The sequence below is a fragment of the Agelaius tricolor genome, unplaced genomic scaffold (assembly GCF_023055355.1).
Source record: "Agelaius tricolor isolate 1412-34295 unplaced genomic scaffold, bAgeTri1.0.p SCAF_10, whole genome shotgun sequence".
NCBI classification, from domain to species: domain Eukaryota; kingdom Metazoa; phylum Chordata; class Aves; order Passeriformes; family Icteridae; genus Agelaius; species Agelaius tricolor.
This window is the reverse complement of record NW_027269270.1, coordinates 13,776,245-13,800,457: the sequence shown is the minus strand read 5'-3', so window position 1 is coordinate 13,800,457 and position 24,213 is coordinate 13,776,245. Positions and strand designations below refer to the sequence as shown.

At 37.3% G+C, this 24,213-nt stretch overlaps 1 protein-coding gene across 4 annotated transcripts in view; it reads left to right on the top strand.

Annotated features, from left to right (window-relative positions):
* Positions 1–24,213, top strand: part of AGPS (alkylglycerone phosphate synthase) — a 75,514-nt gene that overhangs the window by 36,026 nt on the left and 15,275 nt on the right. For all 4 annotated transcript variants that reach the window (XM_071434851.1, XM_071434849.1, XM_071434850.1 and 1 more), the window contains 13 exons: positions 3,639–3,729; positions 7,943–8,063; positions 8,145–8,219; positions 9,798–9,869; positions 10,672–10,751; positions 12,333–12,413; positions 13,498–13,623; positions 15,640–15,748; positions 16,173–16,300; positions 18,923–18,974; positions 21,162–21,238; positions 22,408–22,520; positions 24,090–24,159. In XM_071434851.1, coding sequence (XP_071290952.1) covers positions 3,655–3,729; positions 7,943–8,063; positions 8,145–8,219; positions 9,798–9,869; positions 10,672–10,751; positions 12,333–12,413; positions 13,498–13,623; positions 15,640–15,748; positions 16,173–16,300; positions 18,923–18,974; positions 21,162–21,238; positions 22,408–22,520; positions 24,090–24,159 — 1,179 coding nt within the window. In that variant the 5' untranslated portion in view covers positions 3,639–3,654. The remainder of the gene's footprint in view (positions 1–3,638; positions 3,730–7,942; positions 8,064–8,144; positions 8,220–9,797; positions 9,870–10,671; positions 10,752–12,332; positions 12,414–13,497; positions 13,624–15,639; positions 15,749–16,172; positions 16,301–18,922; positions 18,975–21,161; positions 21,239–22,407; positions 22,521–24,089; positions 24,160–24,213) is intronic.

Sequence of the window (24,213 nt, the reverse complement as noted above, 5' to 3'; positions counted from 1 at the left end):
CATTTATGTAAATGAAGTATCTTATTTAGTGGTTTATTTGAAAAGAATTTAAAAGCTGCCCAGTACAGTTAATTCAAAGAAGGCAAAGAAGTTGCTTTATTTCATAGGATAGGTTATTCTGCATTTAACAGGTTTGTGGAAGTCTATACACAGGAGTCTGATATAGTAAAATAGACTGTGGGGCTTATTGAAATGTTTATTAAAAATGTTATAAAGACAAATTAATGTGAGTCTTCTCTGTAACTTGATATAATCTTTGGGTTAATGAAATCACACTGAGAATCTGCACCATGTTTTAAACCTTTAGGTAACATGCAGCACAACAGTGCAGTTTTGAGAATCTCTTGAGCATCAACTAGTTGCTTTATTAAATTTCCACTTTGTTTTGGGTTTCTTAACCACTGTGCATGGAGCTACTTTATCTGAACTTAAAAATAAAAAGTGCTCTTCGGTTGTATGTTGTGTAGTGGCACCACTTCTGATTTATTACCCTCTAACCCTTTATGCAGCAAGCTTGCTTTTCTGAGAAATACATTTTTTGCAGAGCGACATTAAAATTAAGTCTGCTTTGGGATCTCTCAATTTTGTTGCAGTGGAATTTAAACCTATTGCCATCTTTGTGGTTTGGGTTTTTTTTTCCTTTCTGAGTGGAAAGTAACACTTTCAGACTCTTTCCTGTTTTAAAAAATACACTTTCCATAAGAGTTAAAAGAATGCAGAAGAGACATAAAATTCTGTCTTTCCTAAAAATCCCTTCTTAGTCTTTGAGTCTGTAAACTTGCATGAATTAGTTGAGTCAAAGCTGCAAAAACCGAACTGGGATCTTGAGCACTTCAGTTGTTAATTTTTTGATTTCAGGGCCAAATTAAAATGTAAAGTCTTGTATAAGCCAGTTCACTGTATATTAGGGAGATTGTGTACAGAAAATCAAAGCACACTAAACCAGAAAGAAGGTCAGGAATTCTGTTTTTCTCAGGAGGAAGCATCAAGGCTTCTTGACTGCTATGTGACTGATACGTACATGCTCTAGAATGGTGGGGTTTTCCCCCATCCACACTGTCTCTAACTGAGACATAACATTAGAAATACCTTCTTGGGCCACACCAGTATAATTTCTGTGGAATAGTGGCATAGTGGCAAAAGGAGAGTGTTTGAAATGAAAACAGGAGAATGAGCATCTGCATGGGTGGTGTAGATGCCTCATCCTTTCAGCACCCACTAACAGGTCTGTTGTCCATAAGTCTGTCTAACAACCTCAAGTCTAATTGTACTGCCTGCCTATGCAGCATCCAGACGCAGCAAGCTCAAGGTTCTGGTTGTGTGCAGTACCTGTGTTTTGCAACAAGCTTACTGTTTTGCAGGACTAGATGGATGATAGTTCTTCAGCCTATCTACTGTGTTATTGATTTATAAGACTCAGTTATATCCTCTCTTGCAGTTTCTCTCCATGCTTGTGGTGTCTTGGGCCCTTCAGTCTCTGCTTGTAAGGCCCTTTGGTCTGTACAGTTGTTCTCTGTACCCTCTCCAGCTCCACTAGATCTTTCTGGAGACAGGGACAAAAACTGTGTGCAGCACTCAAGGTGTGGATACAGCAGTGTTCTACAGAGCAGCAGAAAGAGATGAACTCTCTTCTTTCTTACCCCTGCCCAGATGATGCACAGCACTGTAGGCTGCTGTTGTATGTTGTCAGTGAAGATGCCATGATACTGACTACCAGTGGGATTCTGCCAAACATGCAATAATGCTTTTCTTTCAGCTGTTGCAATTACCTTAACTTCCATGGGGTTTTTTTTGTCTGCTTAGTTTTGTTTTTTAAGGTCCTGAGTTCTGTCAGTGTGATCAATAAACCCTGCCCTTTGCTTCTTAACTTAAACTTATGTTATCCTTCAGCCTGTAGAAGAACCTTTTCTTCAGTACTGTAGTAGTGTATTTTCTTAAATAACTTTTGGGATGAACATCTCTGGAAATATAAAGGAGTGTGGGATTTCGTGTTCATTGTATCTCTTTTATTCACTTTCTGTTTTTAAACCCTGATAAAACTCCAAGGCTTAGTGAAACAGGATTCCCCTTTATGAAAGTTGAGTTGACTTTCCCTACAGACCATGTGTCAAATGATCTTTTTTGTTATGGACTCTGCCATCTCCATGGGGATAGATGGTACTTGCTAGTTTGAGCAACTGAAGCTGTTTTTTGGAGTGTGTCTGTGGTAGGTGGTTTTTGGGGGGCTTCTTGCACCATCAGTGTGTGCATACAAAGCTTGCTTCCTGATCAATCATGCATTGCAGTAAACTAACTTCTTCTATGCTGTGACTTCTGTCTGTGTCTTGACTTAAAAGTTTTGGGGTTTCTGATAGCTTTAGTTGTCCTTTGAGTGATTAAGGTTCCCTTCAGAATCCAGCTATAATGATAATTTAGTGAATACTAAGAAGTAGGTCTGGAGAAGAAAACACACCAAGCTGACCTGGGTCTCTGCCTTCATTTCAACCTCTTGATGCAAATGCACTAAACTTTCATTGCTTATTGCACTTTCCTCTTCAAAAAATTCAATTAATTTTTGTATGAGTTTGATGAAACAATAACAGCTGTCGTAGGAGGAATGACTGAATACTCTCTTCCATGCTGAAGAGTCTAGCTTGAGTTAAGGTTGTTGCCTTTTAATTCTAGGATTAGAGCAGGAGGTTTGTCAGTAGAAGAGCTGGAGGGGTAGTTGAGATGAGGAAACAAAAAGAATTGATCATTTTGTGTAACAGGTGACTCAGTTGTAGAGTTGGTTGCACCAGCTATGAAGGACAGGGTCATAACTGGATTTACAGAGTGAGTGATCTTAGAGGGAAGACCCAGTTAGGTCTAATGCAATGACCCAGGTGAAGACTATGGTAAGGATTCTCAGCTGCTGAAAGTTCTTAATATCAAAGAAAGATCTTATTTCTTCTCTCTTCTGGGAATACTTTTGAACACATGCACATGCTGAAGGTGTGTATATGTATACAATTAGTAGCAGTAGTTTCTTGCTGTTTTCAGTGTTTTCAGTCCCCAGCCTTCTGTGTTTTCACATGGTGCACATGGTCAAAACCAGCTTCTCTGTCCCTTGTCTGTAAGTCTGCATTTGTCACATGGCTAGGATATAATCTGGCTCTTGCCAGACAGTTTGTGCTGGAAATAATTTTACAGTGTTTGATGGATTCTGATGCATTTTGATGATGAAGGGGGAACTTCTAATACTGTTTGTTTCTTTGAAAGCATAAGGTGTACTGAAATGGGTTTGTGTGTCTGAGACTGCTGTTTCCATTGCAGTGTGTCCTTTATCTGTAACCAGCATGTGAACTCAGGTGCTGCTTTCTACACTGCTGCAAGGGAGAGACCTTTCTGAAGAGTGGTGGGTGGGATAACTGAAAAGCCCTATGGCCAAAGCAAATTATACCATGCTGACAAATGATTTGATTCTGTGTGAAGTAAAGAACAGCTAAATACAATGAAATACACAGTTGCATGAAAAGTGAATATGCAGAAGCCTTGCAGGCTTGTAGGTAAAGAGTTTCATTTAAAACTTCTGTTTGTGCATACATAAAATTGAAAGAAGTGTATCTGATATACATTCTTTTAATTTAAAATGACCCTATGTAATATTGACTTTTCAGGTACAGATTAGGTGGTATGGTATTACCAACTTTTAAGGAGTGGATAGAAAAAACCTTTGGAGCAAGTCTGGAGCACAAAACTACCTCTAGAGTAAGTAAATAGCTGAACCAGTTCCTTTGAACATTAGTCTTGGTGATAATCAAGACCACACTGTTAAAGATGATTCAGCTGTCACACATAATTGATTTAAATAAAGTGTATTAATACTTCAACGTTTTTGGAAAAAAAAGTTGGTATAGAACTACTATTTGAAACCTTATATGTCTTAGCATGACTTGTGGTTTCAGGATAACTGGTAGTACCGTTATTGAAATGAAAGTTTCCAACAGAGGGAGAGTTTTTTGTCCTGCCTGTAGCTTGCATAGCTTGCATTTCAAGACTGTAGAAAGTGTTAGCCCAGAGGGAATTGTTTATACAACATCAATCTTATTCATGATAACAGAGATATAAAATACAGGGAAGTTAAACTGTGATGTGTTTTTGGTGTATTGAAAGATGTCAAAGTTCTCATTTGACAGTAATTTTTATTACATGTCTGGGTGCTGAAAACTGACTACCAGAATACTCAAGATGGAACTGAATGTTTTCAGAAAAATAACTCATTGGGAATGTTCTGGGTTTTGGAAGTCATACATATTTTGCTTTTTAGAAAGAGTAACTGAACTTTGAGTCAGAAGACTTGGCTCCCTAATTAGAATCCCTTTGAAGCTTCAGGTTCCTGACTAGATAGCTGCTAAAGCAGCCTTGGAAGCAGGCTGTGCTTGTACTGTGACTGTAGCAACCCAGCTGTGGGTAATGGTTCTACCCATCTCTTGAGCTAGTTCAAGTTTGAAGCAGGTAATCTCATAGAGCCTGAAAACTTAAAACATTTCTTCAGTCCTCTATTCATCAAGACATCATTTCATCTGCTGTGGTTTACAGGATCTCCACCTGCCAATATATTTTGAAAAATTCATCTGGATGTGTTTTTGTTGACCAGGGTTGGTCTTAACTGGCAGCCGTTTTAACTTGCTGGGAAGAGAGGTCTTGAGAACTGTTATTCCCTTTTTACATGCAGAGAAAGGATAGAGCAAAGCAGAATTGCAGGACAAGTACATATTTTTTTATAATACCCTGATTCCACAGTACATCTTGCAGACCAGCTCCCCAGGATATCTGCCAGCAGTGTTGAGTGCTTTCCTGTTATGTTGTGCTCCTCTGGTTTTAATGGTCTTGTAATGTCAAACAGGCTGACTACCTTGATAGGGGATAGGACTCTTTGGAGTCTCCAATATACACCTGGACTTCTCATAGCTAGTCTCAAATAATGCTGCAGGTCCCTCATTTTCATGGCTGTCATAACTCCAAGGTTGTCATGCTATGCTGGGTTTTCAACTTCTGCTATCCCCTAAGCATGAAGAAATTCAGGTATAGGAACAGCAGTAGGGAAGCCGTCTCTTGGTTCATTTGTCTTCCTGTGCCATCTCCTCCTGCTTCTGTCATGTAAGATTGGAGGGTTCCCTGTTACATGTGACTTTTGTGTTTAATTAAACAACAGTAAATATACCTTCTTCTGTGATCTTCAAGATCTGTTGATGCTCTCTATTTTTTCAGACCAAATTTAACATAGAGATCAGTTTAGACCTAGTTCACATAGGTTTCCTGACTAGCTTTTCAGGGTGCAAATTTTAAGGTATTTCAGTCCTATGAAAATAAATAAAGATATATTTTTGTTTGTCACTGTGCAGAAGATTTTTATAGATAAATATTAACTTCTTAATCTTGAAGATTAAAACTAAAATATTAAAAAACTTGTGGAAAAGTTATAAAAATAAGGATGCTTAAAACCATCTACAAAGAATTGTTACAGCTGTTAAATAGTTCATAGTCTCGACAACAAAGATCTTCAGGCACTTAGTGTTCAACTTGATATGAATTAATTCTGTCTGTGGAAATGCATGAAGAAACAAAAGTTTGAAGTCTAAAATGTAAACACAGCTAGTGAGGGTTTTTCTTAAATGATTGGAAGATCTTTATTTGGTACCCATTTGTTTCTTATGTTTCCTGTGTTGCTATCAGAGTTCTTTGGGCTAGCAAGCAGCACTGTGTGAATGTGCATTAAGAGCAGAATAGTAAGAGCAGCAGTTGAAGACCAGATTTACATCATGTTTACTGTGACTGGCTCCTAAAATCCAGGTGTCTCAGTAGTGGAGTGCCTCTCACTTAACAGCACTTAATTTCAGCTTCTGTGTTTGTAGATGACAAGATGAATATTTTTTAGCTGTCTGACACCTTATTTAGCTGTCTGACACCTTATTTCAATAATTACAGCATTATCCTTAAAGCAAGTCAGGATGGCACATATGCTCTTCCAGAAGTTAAATCACTGGTAAAACTGCATTTTCTTCATGTCCTATGTTCCACATGAAAGTTCTAACCCAAACTTTTGGCTATCCACTTGAGCCTGTGAATGATGCCAGCTATTGCTAATGAACATCTCATGCAGCTATTTCTTTCTGAGTTATTCCTGTCAGTACTCTTAATTTCTCCATAATCTTATATAGTTTTTGTAAGGGGGACACTCCATCACAATCATACAACTTTCCCGATAACTTTAAATCTTACCTTCATCATACTGCACAACTTTTAGACTCAACCCGTTCAGAATAGGCTGCTGCTGTTTTTGCCATATATTGGCAAAAAGTATCAGCTGCTCTGAAGGTTATATAGAGCAAAGATAGGCAAAACTCTGCTCTAGGAAAGAAAACTTTATTGTCAGTATACTTTTTGTAGAAGGCTAACTTCAGAAGATGAAAGCACAGCGAATTCCATTTTGTTATATTCTGTGTTTGCATTTGTCACGAAGCATAGGTAGGGCTTGTCAAAGAGATGTCTTAAATTTCTTTGACTAGGTGGGACATTACTGCACCATACTTTTTGATGGTAGGGTTGTAAACGAGTTCTTTCTGGCATCTTTCCTGAGAGCTTTATAGCAAAAGTGCAAGCACATTCTTCTCTTTGGGTTGATGTCAGTTCATTTTCCACCAAGGCTTGCATGGAAGAAGTGTGAAAGCAGTGCACTCTTTTAACTAATTTTTGTTCAATCCCTGATTTTTAAAGGTGTATTTAAAATATAAGATATGATGGTAAAAAAACTTTCAGTTCTGCTCTCAGATTTGAGGGATTTAGTTAACAGAAAACAAGACTCTTGACCAACGTTTTCTTTTGCAATAAGACTTGAAGTGAAGAAGTTACATTTTAGTCATCAGACAAGCTTTTTATCTAATTAAAGAACTCTCTAATTAGAGGCCATTTGTGGTAGAAGACATATTCCTTTAGGGAGATTACTCATATTTGTTCCATTTTTAAGGAGAAAAAAATCCATGGTTTTTTTGGAATCTTCAAAGCACATAAGAGTCTTACACTCAATGTCTGCAAAATTTTTTTTTTTAATCTGGATCATGTAAAGAATTCTTGCTCTCTGAGTGGGTTTAAAAAGTTGACACATGAACTACATTCTTATGTGCCCAGTAATTGGAAGTAGAGTTCAGAAAAGAGAGTTAAGTGGTTGTGTCTACACTTTGAGAAGCTGTGAGAGTACTAGATAAGACATCTGTTGGAAGAACCTGGAAGAATGGCCTGTTAGAAAATCTTAAGCAGAGGTTTCCCTCTGGTTTACAGAATCTTGATTTAAGGTCTATTGGTAAGTCGGAATGTCCTGTGTAGATTCTTGGAAAGAAGAACACCTTTCCCAGGTGTTCATCGGGACTTTAGATGGAGACACCTCTATGTATGTGAGTTCAGACATGGGTTTTATGGGATCTTTCTTATAGGTGAGGTCTGCTTCATGCATGCCAGTTATGTTGTATCAGTCAATCTTAGTTTTGCCTAGCATTGGACTTCTGATTAGGCTTTGGTCCAATTTGGGTTTAAATCTCAGGACATGGAGGGGAGGAGTGTTACTGAAAACAGAACTGTAAGTAGAAGAATTTGCAGTGTGTAGTGGCTGTTGTATGTATTCTGGCACCTTGGGAAGTCTTAAAAAGAGAATTTGTTCAGTATGCATTCATAAGCTCATGTATTTCTCCATATTTATCAGGAGAAAGTAGGATAAGAATGTACTACTGAAATAAAACTTCTTGTGTGCAGAGTAGGATAAGCTGGATTGGTGGTTTGAAGATGTGAAGGAGAGCTGATGTCTTTCTGATATGGAATAGATGTGTTTGGGTATCAGTCAGTGTTAGCCTGTTTTTATTATTTCTGTTGTACAGAAAGACTGTAAGAGTGAACTTACCTTAATTGAATTTATTTTCTTGTATTGTAGGCATCCTTAAATGTTAATGATGTACCTCCATCCATTGTAAATGAAGAATTTCTTCAGGATCTTAGAGCCACTAAAATCTCATATTCCCAGGATGCAGAAGATAGGGTATTCAGAGCTCATGGTAAGAGAACTTCATTTGTATAACTGTGCTGCTTTCAACACTTTCTTGTTTGACCTTAGTAACTTATTGTTTGTGTTCCAGGCCACTGCCTACACGAGATATTTGTACTCAGGGAAGGAATGTTTAAGCGAATTCCTGATATAGTTGTATGGCCTGGTAAGTTTTTATTGTCATCTTCTCCCTTCTGAATTGGCCCATTGTTTACTGAACCCTTGTGCATTCTGGTCAGGGGAAAACTGCCTCTTGGTTCACTGACTTCAGTCACCTTTACAGAAACTGAAGGAATTTTCTCATGAACAGTAATCATTATTGTTTAGCATCTGGACTGCAGGTTGTGTCTGTGAAATCCCATCATTTTGTAGAGAAGTCAATTTATTATTAAATATAGCTGAAGTTTGTTGGCTGATAAATTCACCACTTAAATAACCACTGTGTAATGTGAATGTGCATGTTCAGCAAGAGCAGTTGTCAAAAATGGCAGTCTCAATTTTGGGTTCTAAAAGTGTACATGATACTAGGAAGGGTAGTGAAATATGTGCATTGAAGAACTTTTGGTTTTTTACATGCTGTACTTTAGTAAAAAAAAGCATAACACCTGTAACTCCTATGAGAACACTTCACAAAAGATCAGTGACTGGAAGAAAGAGCAGTGCAATCTGAGTATATAGGCTAGGCCTGCTTTTTTCTGTCTAGTAAAAGGATACAAATGCTTTTTTTTAACTTGAGTCATGTGCCCTCTGGTCACTAGGAACTACTCCACATGCCATTCTTCAATAGTGAACCAAAAGGTCATTTGAGCTAAGTAAATGTCAATTTCTGTTCAGTTGTATGAGTCCAACTCTTTTGTTACTTTTTATAACTTTGATAACTGCACTGCATTAAAAACTCAAAATTTCTTGTAAGAACTTAGTCCTACTCAGTTTTTCCAAAATCATATATGGGAAGCATGAAAAGAGGCACTATCAGATGAAATTCATTACTTGAGGCCAGGTGCTTGAGAGCACTGGTGACTGTGAGCAATACTTGCCACAACTTCTATTTTGTGTAGCTCCAAAAGCTGAAACAAAATGATTGACTACCTTCATTTAAAATATCTCTGTATGACAAGAGCGAAGCAGCCAGAGTTTGGAAACTATTTATTTAGTCCTGCTCATTCTTTGCTGTTTGTACAAACTCATGTATGCAATGTATTTGATCCCTTTTTTGATCCTTTTACTTGGCTGTGCACAAGCATTTCCACCTCCCTCTTTGACCAGGTACAGAATGCATCCTGAAAAACTAGATTTCATCAGCAACTCCTCTTCTGAAACTGAATGTCATTCAGGAAGAAAGAAATGTGCTGTTCATCTCTCAGAAGAGACTTATTTCTCACTTAAAATAAATTGGACAGCCTGTTTTCAATTAAAGCTTTACATGTGATTTGTTCCCCAAAATACCTAGATGAATTGTTAACTGTTTGGTGGCCCATCTTGCCCTGAGAATTTGCAGGAGGTCTCAATCCATGAGTAGAGCAAGAGGCTAAGACTGTAGTTAGTTCTTCAAATGTAGAATTGAGTCTAAACTTTACTCTATAACTGATAATTCTGAGCCCAGCTCCTATTTATTGCCTAACTTTGAAATGTCTTCCTTGCTGGAGATGGAAAAGGGGCTGCTGCTTAGTGAGACTGCAGTATTTAGTAATAAGCACAAATAACAAGCACAAAGTCTGTTTTTTAACTGTTTGTTCTTTTTTAGTTTGCCATGAAGATGTAGTTAAAATTGTGGAATTAGCCTGCAAACACAATCTCTGCATAATACCATTTGGTGGTAAGTAAAATTATGAAATCTCCTAACTGTTTAAGGTTATTCGTGAAAATGTCTTCAGCTTCAGTTTAAATATGTGTTCTTCATAACTGGTGCTCTGTTCCCACAATGTGTATAAATTAGGGGTTTTTGTTGCACTATTGAAATTCAAAGTTTCAGAGAGGATTGTGGTCAAACACTATCTCAATATTATTCTAATTTCCTTGTAGATGTTGTTCAGTAGAAATTCCTGTGGCAAGGGCTTTTCAGGAAGTGTTCCAGATACAGAGTACAGCTAAAGGCCTGTACAATCTGTGTCCTCCACAGCCTAAAGAATTCATAATGGACTTCCAGTTTTCACTGTGGATGTCTTCTCCTCTAAGCCTGCTGAAGTAGAGTTGTGAGCTCCCTTGTTTTAACATGGGGCTTAGGAAACACGGGGCTTTGGCTTTCATGAGCTCATTCTGTGATAAGGTTTTTGTCAAGAAACTATAGTTCTCTGTTTCTTGAATGGCTTTGTAATTTCTTATCCTTCTTTGTTTTAAAGCTCTCTGCAGGGCTTAAGAGAAGCAGCTGAGATGGTCATAGAATGTCATGTTTGTTATGGAGTGCTGCTAAAGCATTGTTCAGCTCCACAGCTGCCTTGATTTTGTGAAACCTGGAGAAGGGGGCAGCCTTAAGAGGCTTATCACTGGACTCAAACAGTTCACTTCAGTGATCTTGCTTTATTCAGTTCTTTATCAGAAAGGAGGGAGAGAGGCATTCTATTGGAAGAAAAGCTACCTGAGAATTTTATGATCACAAAATATCATTCCCATATTTGCAGGAGGGACAAGTGTCTCTAGTGCTCTTGAATGTCCTGAAGAAGAAAAAAGAACAATTGTCTCCCTAGATACATCACAAATGGTATGATCTCTTAAATAAGTTTTATTTTAGTTTTTTTTTAATCATCCTACTTGGGTGATCATTACAGAATGACATTTCTTTCTTTTCCAGAATAAAGTAGGGATGGAAGTATTAATTATCACCATGATTATTAAACTGGTACTGTTCAGTTTGTTTTTCTGATATTAGTCCTGTACTACTTTATATGACCTGTATATATTCAATAAGAAAAAAAAATCACTGTTAAGCCTTATGGCAGCTTCAAGTGATCAAACTCAGAGAAAGCTCCTCTTTATATTGGAATTTGTATCTGAGGATAAATGAAAGACTAGGAAGAAGTTGTTATTGCAAATTTCACTAGTTCTTGCACTAGACTTCAAATTACTTAAAGCAAAAATTGATAAGGTGACCTAATATATATAAATCAACTTGAAGGATAAACTTTCAAGAAATAACTGGGGTTTTTGTCTAGATAGCATCTTGAGACTGTGAAGTTCATAGCTTTATGGCAGTCTAGAAATGAAGTTCTGTAAAATTTATTGCTAGTTTTCATCTTTTCATTATGAAGGAGCTTTGTACTTTTAAAATAGATTTATGGCTACTTGGTAATGAGATGCTTCAGAAATAGCTCTGTATCTTTGATGTAAGGCTCTACTGCCTTCAGGTACTTGCTGAGCTTATTAACTCCTTTAGCCTTGAAGGTAAGACCTAGGGTTTGGCTCAGTTTTCTGCACTCAGTGGTTCTTCAGTTAAACAAAGTGATTTTTTTCTGCAGAGGTGGTACTTGTATGTTGAAGGAAGCTCTTCAGGTGTCTATGCAGAATGAAATCCAGCAAGTGACTAGTGACTCAGGCCTTCGTTTGAACTCCTTGATTTATAGCCCACAGCTTTGACTTTTGTCAGGTTTAGGTGTGGCAAGGAAATGTGGTTAATTCTTACTATCTTGGTTTTTTGTCAGCTAGATGGGTAAATAAGCATTGAGTCAGAAAATAAACCAGTTTTGAGTTCTTGAATGACTGCCAGCCAGTTCTTGTTATCATTAATGAACAGAGAAAATAAGAAAATTAAGGTGAAAGGAAGCATTGTCAAAGTTAAAATATGTGTCTCAGGGCAGTTAAGATGATTGCTGAAGCTTTACTATTTTAATAAATGCTTAATGGTTATCTTTATCTTATATAGGGTCCCTATTGCATAAAAACTGATTTATATAGGCATCTGAGATCAGTTAAGCAGTTTATGTTGAAACTGAAGCAGCTGAAGTAGTTCACTTTGAATAATTAGTTAGCCCATACCTTGTGAGAGGGAGACTCCTGCAAGAGTTTTGATTTAATTCTTTCTGGCTTTTTTTGCTTTTTATTCTGTAAACATCCCTGGTATAAATTGACAGATATATGTGTTAGTCTCTTGTAGTGGTGACTGTAAATTGAAACCTGTTGTGTAGCAGTTTGAGGGAGTGAAGAGCCTCAGCTTCCACTGGTGTAGTAACTGGAGTGGTATTAATAGTAAATTGTATGACTAAGTATGTTGATCCTATAGCATTAGGGAAGGAAGTAAACAGAAATCTTAAACACTCATTCTTAGTTTTAATTGGCTTTTCAACAGAATCGGATTCTCTGGATAGATGAAAAAAACTTAACAGCTTGTGTAGAAGCTGGCATTGTTGGACAAGATCTGGAAAAACAGGTATTTTTATCTGGTTAAGTTTCTAGTATTTTTTTTAATATATATTTTTCTTGGGTATTGTTCATACCTTGTCCAAATCATTGAATTCTAGCTTAATTCTTGTGTGTTTTCATGCAGCTAGTAAGAATTACATGCAATGGTCATGAACCCACCCTTCCTAGTATATGACCAGTAAACATACAAAGCCACAAGTTCCTGTGGTATAGAGAAAACCATGAGCTAAATGAATTGCTGTAAACAGGATGTAGAAGTCACTTTCAGCCTTTAAGTTAGAACTGCTGTGTACAACAGAACATAGTTAATGATCCATGTTACATGGTATACTTAAATACAGCTGTTCAACATGATTGTTATCAGTTGGTCAGTGCAAATTGATTATCTCAAATACACTAATGCAGTTATCACTTAATGTGAGACTGCTTGGCCTTTAATTCTTGCTGTTTGACAGCTTTGGTGTTGTAATTCTGAGGGCATCCTGTCAACCTCAGGTGCTGTGCAGATGGCAAGGCCAAGTTAATGCAGAAAAATGAGAAACAAGTGACTACTTAATGTACAGGAATGCATGATCTGCATCACAAATAGTTGACAGTGTTGCATACAGGAAGCCCAGCCAGATGGCTGTATATTAAAACACATCTCTCCTTGAGAGAATTAAGTACAAGCAATTTGCTCAAATTTTCTGCAGACCTGCTGCATATCACGTTAGGATAGAAGGAACAAGAGATTAAGTGCCTTATTTATTGGCAGCGTTTGTGCAAAGTTGGCAGTTACTTAAGTTATAACTTTTTTTTGCAGATGTATATGAATTTTCACCTTGTTTTGAACAATAGACTTCTCAGTTTTAAAATACAGGGGAGGAGTGTCACAGGGTGATATGTAGCACAGGTATGCACAGTAGAAGCAGAATCAACTTGCATGTCATGTACATATCCAAGATAACAGTTTCATAAATGGGTGTGTGGTAAGGATACTTATATTAAAAAAAAAAAATCAAAAACAACCCAACCAAGTACAGAATATTGAATTTGGAGTACTAAGTTAAGGCAGGACCTGTAGGATGTATTTTTTTCTTTTCTTTCTTTAGCTTGCTGAAAGTGGCTTCTGTACAGGCCATGAACCAGACTCCATGGAATTCAGTTCACTAGGAGGCTGGGTAGCAACACGAGCATCAGGCATGAAAAAAAACATCTATGGAAACATTGAAGATCTGGTAAATAGTTTTAATACTTGTTATATTTTTTCTGCTCAGATATTTAACTTCTATAATGACTCACACTGGGAGGGTAAATAGTGTTTCTTTTTGTTATACAGTTTTGGCATCAAATCTTGACTGACATGCTTGTTTCCTTGTTTTGGTATTAGTACTAGTAATCCTTATCACTGACATAAAAGTAATTCTCATTTGAGCACTCACTGACTAGCTTAAGGAATTGTTACTCTGTCTTGACTCTGGTGCTGTCTTCTACTCTTTTGGACTCTATTCATCCAGTGTAATAACCCTATCAAACTTGCAGAAGTGCCATGGTCTCTCCTACCTGTTGTGTGTACCTGAAGATGTCTAGCTGAGCTGTTGGACAGCAAGCAAGCTCCCCACCTTCCTACATGCCCGTGGCTAGCAGTATTTTTTAAATCAGTAGGCTGATCTAATTGAGCATGTGGGTGCACAGTGGTGAGATCTAGTGCCACCACATGGTCTGTAGGAACCCAGAGGAAAGAAGCAGTGCACTGGGAATGGCAGTGTTCTACTCTTGAATTTGTTTTAGTCATTAAAATGGTTCAGCTTTATATTAACTCAGATAATTTTTTGACTTTTAAGCATACTTTCTGATTTTAAAGTCTACGTTTTCTGTAACAACAAGTGCATTGAATGTATTGAAGATAAATCATCGCTGCTCAGACTTTGCCTGCCTTCTTGCTTCAAACTTCCAGCTTTCTCTCATAATTTGTTTAACCATTCCATGTGTGAATTTTTTCTTTCCTGCAGCACACTCTAGGTAATGTATCCATGTTACCCTAGGCTTTTTCATCAGTTCCTAGTTTAGACATATTTGTTCTGTGCACAGATGTGACACTTCACTGTCAGCGACTGAGGCTGGCAGGAATGACTCAGTTTTTATTCAGTAGCCCTGGCTGAAGTAAAACTCATAGCACTTACAAAGTGTCATCATCCTCCTGCTGCCTGAATGGTACAGTTTTGCTTGTTCTGGGAGGTGTGAAGGAGAAGGCTTCCCTATTATGGAAGCATAACTTCGGGCTAAAACAGCTTCTGAAATTTTCATTAGGAGGAAATAGGAGCGAAAATTGATTCAGAACACTTCATGAGTTTCAAAATAGCACAGTGAGACTGTTTCAAGGAAGTGTTTACCTTTTGAGGAGCTTTATATCTTGAAACAGTGTGTTATATAAGCTGCCTAAAATCCACTTACTGCAGAGTCAATGGTTCATAAATTGCATAGAGTGAAAATTACTTAACTACCTGTGCTTGAAAGTTGTAAAGCCATTAGCTGAAATTCAGTAATTTTGCTTCATTTAAAGGCATCACTAAAGCAAAGCTGAAACTACCTTTCCTTGGTGTAAAATAGAGCATTGAATTGAATAAAGGATTAAGAAAACCCACATGTGGGCTCTATTGCATGGGCCTGAATGAAGCTAGAAACAATAACATTGAAAAATACTTTTTAAAAAACAACTTCCTAGCCCTGCACATGTGTCAGTCTTATGGCAGCTTTTATATTGATAATCTATTTCACAAAGTATTTCACTACTTCCGTCTTTCCTCCTAAGTGAAATATTTCTGTAGCAATCAATGACTGAATTATTGTAGCTTCATCAAACAGCAGTTCTAAAGCAAAACTTAAGCAAAGTTTAAACCCTCACTTTTTCCCTCTGTATATCATAATGTATATTATGATTAAAATACTGGTGTATATAAAGTTCTATCTGTGAAGTTCTACACTGAGGAGCAAAACAGTTTTAACTGGTATTGCCTGGATGTAGGCACCAGTTGATATGATTTTTCATAGAATGGAAATTATCTCTTGTGTGGGGAAACCATGCTGTGTCAAAATAATGGTTGGTAACAGTTCTCAGGTTCTTGGGGTTGCCTACAGAATGTCTAAAACCTATAAAGCCAAACTGTATCAAACTTAATATGTTTTGTGGAAAATAAATATAATAAAATGTGCTTAATGCTAGTATTGATAGTCATTGCACTTTGTTTAAACAGGTGATTCATATAAAAATGGTAACTCCTAGAGGAATAGTAGAAAAAAACTGTCAAGTACCTCGCATGTCAACAGGACCTGATATCCATCACTTCATTATGGGATCTGAAGGTATAAACAGAGTAATTTCACATACTGCATCTTAATTCAGCTTCAGTAATGCTTGATTATTTGAGCATCTTTAATGCTGTGGCTTCCAGTGTGTTGATGGGTGGCATTGTGCAGGCATCAATTTCTTGTGTTAGAATAAAACATGGAGACCTTAATTAGGACTGTGAAGGTGCAGCTTTTAACACTGCTTTAAATGGACCTGTGGAGTCAGCCTACAAGTCTAGTAACAAAGAGCACAATTTAGAGAATATTTTGTGAGAATTGACCATGTAAAAAGTAAGGAATAAATCACCTGTTACTGCAAACTGAATTTTGGGGATTTCTGATTTATGTTAACTTACAACATTCTGGTACATGTTATGTTGGGTAGCTTGCAAGCAGTCCATCTTGGAACACTTTGCTCAGTTTTTCTCCTCTCCTGAAGGAACCCTTGGAGTGGTTACTGAAGTTACGATAAAGATTCGCCCGGTCCCTGAGTACCAGAAGTACGGCTCTGTGGTCTTTCCCAACTTTGAGCGAGGGGTGGCCTGCTTGAGGGAAGTGGCAAAGCAGGTAAAGAAAAGCTGGCTGTTGACTTCTCTCAAGGACTCATGGATTCTAGCAGTAGGGGTGTATTGATGCTTCAGTATTTCTGGCTCTTGATGATAACCAGGAGTTTGAGGTAGGAATCTTGTAAACGTGTATGGTCCATGAAATGCAGGATATGGTCCATGAAGATTTTGGAAATTACTCAGTTGAGGACTGAGCATGTTATGACTTTGCTTGGTATTCTGAGCCAAAACATGGACAAGACTTTTAATGGCTTGTTTCAGTGGGAGTTATTTCATATTGCAGCCTGAAAAATTCAGCTTTGTATCTCCTTCCGCTGAGAACTTTACCCTCAGATTAACTAGGACTATGTAAAAGGAACCAGTGTTTAAAGGAATTGACTTGCAGCGTATATATAAAAGGCAGTTGAATTCATGGCTTTGAAGTGGTAAAGGAACAAAAGGAATGCACTTGAAGGATATGGCCTGTGTTTAGAAATCACTGCCTAGAGCACAGTGACATGGGCAGGTGAGATGGATATTACCAAGTGGAATTGTGCTTACACTGTGGTATTTAAATAGAGAATAGTGCAGGCAGATGGTTTCAGGTAGTGAAGTACTTATATACCAAAGTTCTGTAGTACTTTTCCTCAAGGCTATGCATCCAAACAAATCTTAGTCTGGCTAGCCTCTTTCTCCACTGACTAACTTTCCTCTGCTCTGTGCAAAATTATACCAAATTATATATATGAATGGTAGATTGCACCCTGAATTGGGGAAATAATTTCAGAAATGTTTTAATTAATGCCAAACTAAACACAGCTTTACATTTTTTCCAGTGATTGGTCTAAATTAATGGCTTAATGTTCCAAGCCAGATGTTCAAACTGGTATGTGAATGACATGTATATGCTAGTCAGCAGCACTTGCCAGTTTTTCTGTCGTGCTTCTACTGCTAGTGCTTGTCCTTCCTTTTAAAGGTACCTCAGCAGACTTTTTGGGAATGCTTAATCATGTGGCTGATCAACATTTAAAACCAGTTAAGGAACTCATGTGTTTTCCCTGTCTGTGGTTTTAGTTAGAGGGAAAAAAAGAGGCACTATTTGCCACTTAATGTTGCTCCATTTCTAAGCTTCTGTTGCTGCTGCTGCTGTTTCTCTGCTTACTTGAGCCTGAACTACTTATTCTCTTCTGTTGCCCCTCGCATCAATCTGAGTAGTAATTAAAATGATTGCTCTCTGAAAAGCTCTTTTATGTATCAGACCACTTTAATGTAAGGATAATCAGCCTGTAGGGTGTGGGTGGGTTGGTCTCATTTAAAACCACTCCCACAGCCTTCTGTCGACCTGCCTGGTGAGCTCCCTTAGCTCTTCATGTTCTTTCTTCCTCTTGTGTGACCAAATACATATTAATGATATTGTGAGGAGTGAACATGTCAAATGGAGTGAAAGAAAAGTACATTCCATATCCATGTGATTAGATGATGACTAGCCTAAAATTCAGACTTTTGTCATATTCCTCTGGCCATACATTTAAGTATGACTGGACATGGCCATCAGTGAGTATACAGTGTAGGCATATACATGACCAGAAACTTACCTAAGTGAATGCAGCTGTTCTTACAGTTTTTCAGATTCCTGTACAATGCAGAATCTAGATTAGACCCGAGTACAGATTTTGGTTGCAGTCTGACAGCAGAGCATGAATGTACCAGGTCCAGCCAGGATCAGCTTTTTTCATAGTAGCATGTGTGGTGTTAGCTTTTTGTACTTGTAACCAAAAGAGTGTTAACACACCAGTGTTTTAGTTATTGCTAAACAATGTGTACACAGTGTCAAGTCTTTTTCTGTTTCTCCCTCTCTTCCCACCACCAAGTGTGTTGGAGCAGATAAGAGGCTGGGAGGGTACACAGCTGGGACAACTGACCCAAACTGACTAAAGGCAGATACCATATAGCATCATGATCATAAATGAAATAGAGGGGAGTGTTTCATAGGGGTTGCCATTGCTTGAAGACTGGCTGCATATTGGTCAGCTGATGGTAATTGATTGCTTTTTGCATTGTGCTTTTGTGGGGGGTTTTCCCCCATTTTGCTTACCAAGCTGTCTTCATCTCAACCCATGGGTTTTTCAGCTTTTGCCCTCTGATTTTCCTTCCCCATCCCACTGGGGAGGGGGCTGAGTGAGCAGCTGTGTAGTGCTCAGCTGCATGCCAAGATGGCCTTCAACAATTAAACTTTTTCAATGTTTTTTTTTATGTATGTGTCTCTGATTACACAGAAACATAAACTTGATGTGCTAAACAGGTGTACTATCTTTAGTGCATATGCCAATTAAGAAAAACAATCAAAATGTGAAGATCAATGTTTTTGGACTATTCCTGTGTTGGCTTGAGGTTAAACTGAAAATTCTCCATGCATTATATCTAGACCATCTACTATACCTAGTAGATGTTGCTATTCCAGTGAAAACAAGTTTATAGTCACCCTGTTTCAATGATGGTGATGGCCAGAGGTCTCTGGTATCAAAGTGTGCTTTCTTATATGCTATTTTGTAATGAAAATTTAATTGTAATGACTTTTAAAACCAACTATATATGTAATCTTTTTATTCTTCCTTCCTCTTACTCCCCTGACTTTGCCTCCAAGAGATGTGCTCCTGCATCAATTCGCCTTGTCGACAATGCACAGTTTCAGTTTGGTAAGTATGTGGATCATCATGGAGTATCATGTTTCCAAGGGCTTTTTAGTAGTTCAAGTCTGTTTTGGGTAGTAATTCTTTTGCTCAAATCTGGACAGAGAGCAGTGAACCCAGAGTTCAAACTCCAGATAGTGCCATAGTGTGAGTTTGGGAAACAGAAGCCTGTCTTTGTCTCTGAGGAAACACTATGCACTACTTGAGTCAGTAAAGAGCCATGCTCTGCCTATAAATGAGATGGTTTTTCTGCTGGTTCCTTTCTTGACATTTAGTCTATTGGTGAGATTGAAAGTCTGGAATCACTTCCTCTATTTTGCTGTAAAGGAGTAGAGATTCTAGTTTTAAAATACAGTACTTGAAACATTTTCTTCCTAAAAGTATTAATGAGAAGTTGGATATGAAAAAAAAAAACCCAGGATGCCCGCACCTTATTTTCAAGGTAAGTGGGTTGGTTCCTTTAAATTTCATGAAAGCATCTCACAGATTCCTTAGAATTCTTAGGTTTTTAAAAAATATTCTGATATAATATTTGACTGGGACAGAGGTAATGACATATTTGCCCAAAGTGATCTGTCTGTTTTCAAAAAAAGATAAAGTGTAAGTGCTGTAAGTGTGTGCAAGTACATCTAAGCTGTTAGGCTTTAGGTATTGAAAGTCAGTGAAGCTACCAGAAGATTCCTGAAGACAAAAGATTTCATAAAATTTCAACTAGTTCAAACACCTAAATAGGATAATGTCAGATATGCAGAACAATAATATCTCAGCAATTCTAAGGGAAAGCTGTCATTTTAAATTCTAGCGGATTTGGTAGAAGATAGCTCAAGACACTCTGATGGAGACTCTAAAGTTCCATGACCCAAAAGCTAATACCTTGCAGAACTTGCTGAGACCATGCTATTTTGATTGTACCCAGAAGATGAAAATGGAAAGTGTGACTGACCTTGAAAACCTCTACTATGACACTTCAGCAAGTCAGATTTCTTGAAACTTCTTTTGCACAGAAGCCTCAGTGATAAATCTCAGCTTCAAATGGCATTAATGTAGTGGTGTTGAAAAAACCACTTTTTCAAATCAAGGAAATTGTGATTTGGAAGAGCTGAGAAGCTCAGCAAGCCTTGCTGCTTGCTTTGCTCATTTTGTGCTACACTGTTCTGCTCTGACATGTCCAACGGAAGCAGGTGCATTTCTTTTTCTTTGGGAAGCACAATTTGACCAATTGCAAGCTGTGAACATAGTTTCAGGTGTGTCAATATTAATTTATCTTGTAATCATTGTTAAGTAGTTTTTTAGACTGTGGTTTAATAAATCCACGCTTTTTCTGTGCTTACTGAAGTGTGCTTGTAGATGTCCTCCTTGGGGTTTGTATTTGCAGAGAGACTTCCTCTTTGCTTAAGAGGAAGAAAGAGAGCACATAGTTGTTGAAGTTCATGTGTTATTGAGGAGGAAATGCTTTGTGAAGTATTTTAGAAGGAAGTATCATGTAAATGGTGCATAACTTTTTATGAATTGGGCTCACAGCATGTAGGCCAGATGCCAGGCTGCTAAAATGAAGCAGTAATGAGAGTTCAGAAGTTGTTTGTGACTGAAAACAATGGAACAAACAGTAAAAGACTTTCATCTCAATTAAACCCAGTCCTGAGGCAGAAATGTTAATTTAACAGGCTCCAAGACACCATTTATATATCCTGGTAATTTTAGTTCCCCGTTTGTCATTAAGGAAGCAATAACTAGCTTTATGTAGAAAACTTCACACAAGTGATATAACTGTTAAAGAAAAAATGCTTAACTCCTAACTTTCACCATTTTTGGCTGTTTGTTTCAGTGGTTTTGGTGTAACTTAAAAAAAAAAGTGACTGATTTTTGCTTAGTTTTGTGGTGTAAAAACTAATGAAGCGCTCTTTTAAAAATTTTCCACATGCCATAGGCTTGTGAGATCTAAACTAGGGCAGCCTTAATTAAAGTGTCAAATATTTGTGCACAGGTGTACATATGTCTTCAAAAAATTAATGAAACTTTTTCCTATATCATGTTCTAAATGAGTAGAGCGAATTCTTTTTAATTTTGATAATCAAAGTGCTCTGAGCAATTCTAGTAATTTTGACTACCAAGCTATTTTTTATTTGCCCCTTGAAGTAAGAATCTTAAGAGCACTGTTTCCCTTAATGTGCCTTTTTCTGCTTTTTGCCAAAGGTCATGCTCTTAAACCACAAGTTGCTTCCATTTTTACATCGTTTTTGGATGGACTGAAAAAGTTCTACATCACGAAGGTAATTTTGGGGTTTTTAATATTGGTTTGAATTTTGCATGCTGTTCATAAAATTCAAGATTTTTTGGTAAACTGCTTCTAATGCAGCTGAGTTTGAGTGTAACTGATAATACAGTGTAAGAACTTGGGGTTCTAAAGGTGGTTGAATTCAAATGAGATTGTGTTTGAGGAGTTATTTCAAGAGGGCTGTTGTCACTGGTCGTACCTGTGTAAGAGATTAATGTGCCATGTCTAGCAGTAACTTGGTGACAGGGGAAGACTGGAACCAGTTTACCCAGCTGGCAGACCAGTGATAATCAGTGAATACTGATGGATCAGTGAATACTGATACTATATTTTCATCCTCCTAGATTTTTTCCAAGGCATGATCTACCTTGTTATTAGAGTGAGCTAGAATTTTGCAAGATCCTCAAGATATTAGGCAGATTTTCCCACACAAATTGTTTTTTTGTCTTTCTGGAATTCATTCCTTTTTAACCTACAATGATTTGGTGCTAAAATGATGTCACCTAGGCTTTTGTGTTAAATACGTTATCTTATTATTGACTTTTTTCCCTCCAAATTACCTAACTAGAGAGTTACTGTAAATATGGGTATTCAAATGTAGAAAAATTTCATTATCTTCCAAGAGTGGGCATACTTCTGGAAGACAGTGACCAGTGTTGATTCTGCTGTTTTTTCTTGGATTATTGAAGTGGGAAATAATATGTGTCTGGAGCTTCTTTTGTTAGGGAATACATACTCTGTCTAGAGATAGCCCAGAAGTTTTTCCTTCCCTCCACATTCATAATGGTCATAGTTTTCTTCCTGCCTTTTTAGCTGTTTAACACAGGAAGAGTTGATTAAATATAAATGTCTCTATTGCTCAAAGCATTTAAGACCTTTTTTTTTTCCTACAGCATAGGTAGACAGCTGTTATGCTTATCCTGCTTTTTAACAGGAGGAAAGAGGTGACACACAATTTCTGTTATTTCCATTGACCTGTCCTGTCAAGGAAAAACTTAAGTGTTTTGGGAGTAAATTTTGAAAGACTTTTTCCTCCATCATTCCTCTTAATTACAGCAATACTTCCTGACCAGGGCACATGCCATGTATTTGAAAAGTAAAACCCTGTTCCTTGTATTCTGCCAGGTAGACTGTGACTAATGGCAAGTTTGTTTCTCTCTGCAGTTTAAAGGATTTGATCCCAACATACTGTGTGTAGCTACCTTGCTCTTTGAGGGTGACAGAGAGAAGGTTCTTCAGCATGAGAAGCAAGTCTATGATATTGCCACCAAGTTTGGGTATGCTTTTCAAAGAACATTTTCACTGTGAAGCTGGGAATGAGCTGTCCAGGAAAAAATTGGACTACCATATTTTTGTAATGGTTACTGTATGAATATGTTCTCGATTTACTAGTTTGAAGTGACAGCAGTCAATTGGCTACTGAATGCTCCCTTTGATACATGTGGCTTGTACTAATTAATAGGTAACTTTACTGAAAAACTTCAGCTGTCTGTGTATTGAAGAAAAACATTTACTAAATATAAAATGAATGTTATTAAAATGGAAACCAGCCCTTTTAATTGCTTACAGGCATGGAAGCAGCTTGTTTTGCAATCCTAGACTCTATATTTTCACTACAGAAAGAGAGACAAAATCATTAGGGTGATATTAAATTTTTGCAGAATTCATGTGAGTATATGAATACAAGAAACTTGTTTAGTTGAAAGAGTGCAGTGATTTTCTGTCCCTTTTTGGGGACAGAAAATTTTCTGCCACTTTTCTGTCCCCAAAAAGGGACAGAAAACACCCATTGAAGTGGCAGGCTGAGTAATGATCAAGCAGTTTCTTTCCTTCTGCCTTGATTAAGTGTGGTTGATTAAAACTATCATTAAAACTGTGATTTGTCAAGAATGTACTGTTATTGCTATTGCTAGTCTCAGCTATTCAAATATACATATAAGTGCTGTTTTATCCATTTCAAGGCTATAACTTCTGAATTTTGTGTTTTTATCATGCTTTCATTCTGTTACTTCAACTATGAATACTTTTGTATTTTGGTATTTCAAGATGGTAGTGTGTTGGTAAGGGGGAAACTTGTCTGTGTTACAGGCATTAGAAGATAATGCTGTCTATGCTGCTTTATTAAGGCTGTTAGTGAAATCTTCAATAGGTTAACCTGTTTTAAAATGCTAAACTATTTAATGGCTTTATAGTATAAAATCCTTCAATTCTATGCTTCTTCAGGGTGCCTGATTTCACACCCATACCCACCTCTCTCTCAGATTTATGGGAGCATGTAGGAAGACTGATTCCAGAGGCATAGCACTTTCTTGTTCTTAGAAACCAATAGTTAAAAACAAATGCTTTCAATAATCCTTGCTAGACTAGTGAAAGCAAGGCTTCCTTTTTCTTTAGAGCTATGAACTCTGTGTCTTTTTTTAATTAATTCAGATCTCTTATGCTTTGGGGATCTTAAGTCTTGGGGTCTCAAGTTGTACACATAAAAGTACACAAATTCAACCTGCTTAGAAATGTAATTACCCATGTTCCTGTAAATGAATATCCAGGATATATTGTGTCTACTTGTGTTTCTCCACTCTTTTGTGAGTTTTGAAGACTGTTTTCTAAGATTCAAATATTTTGTGAAGTTCATCTCCAGGTTATGGAATGAAAAGAGAAATGAATAAAGATCTGGTCTGAAGTAACTTCTGATTTCTAGTGACGAGACCTTGCTATTAGCAACCACTTTAACACAGCTTAGGCAGCTAAACTTGAACGCATGTTTAATAATCAAAGTTATTTTATAAATATTTTAGAAAATGATGACTAATTTGGTGGAAAATTAATTAAATTCTTGTAACTTGCAGTGGCTTGGCAGCAGGAGAAGATAATGGACAGAGAGGATACATGCTGACATTTGTCATCGCTTACCTTCGGGTAGGTCAGCTTTTGTCTGTCTGCTGCAGCTTCTGCTAATTAATGTAACAAAAC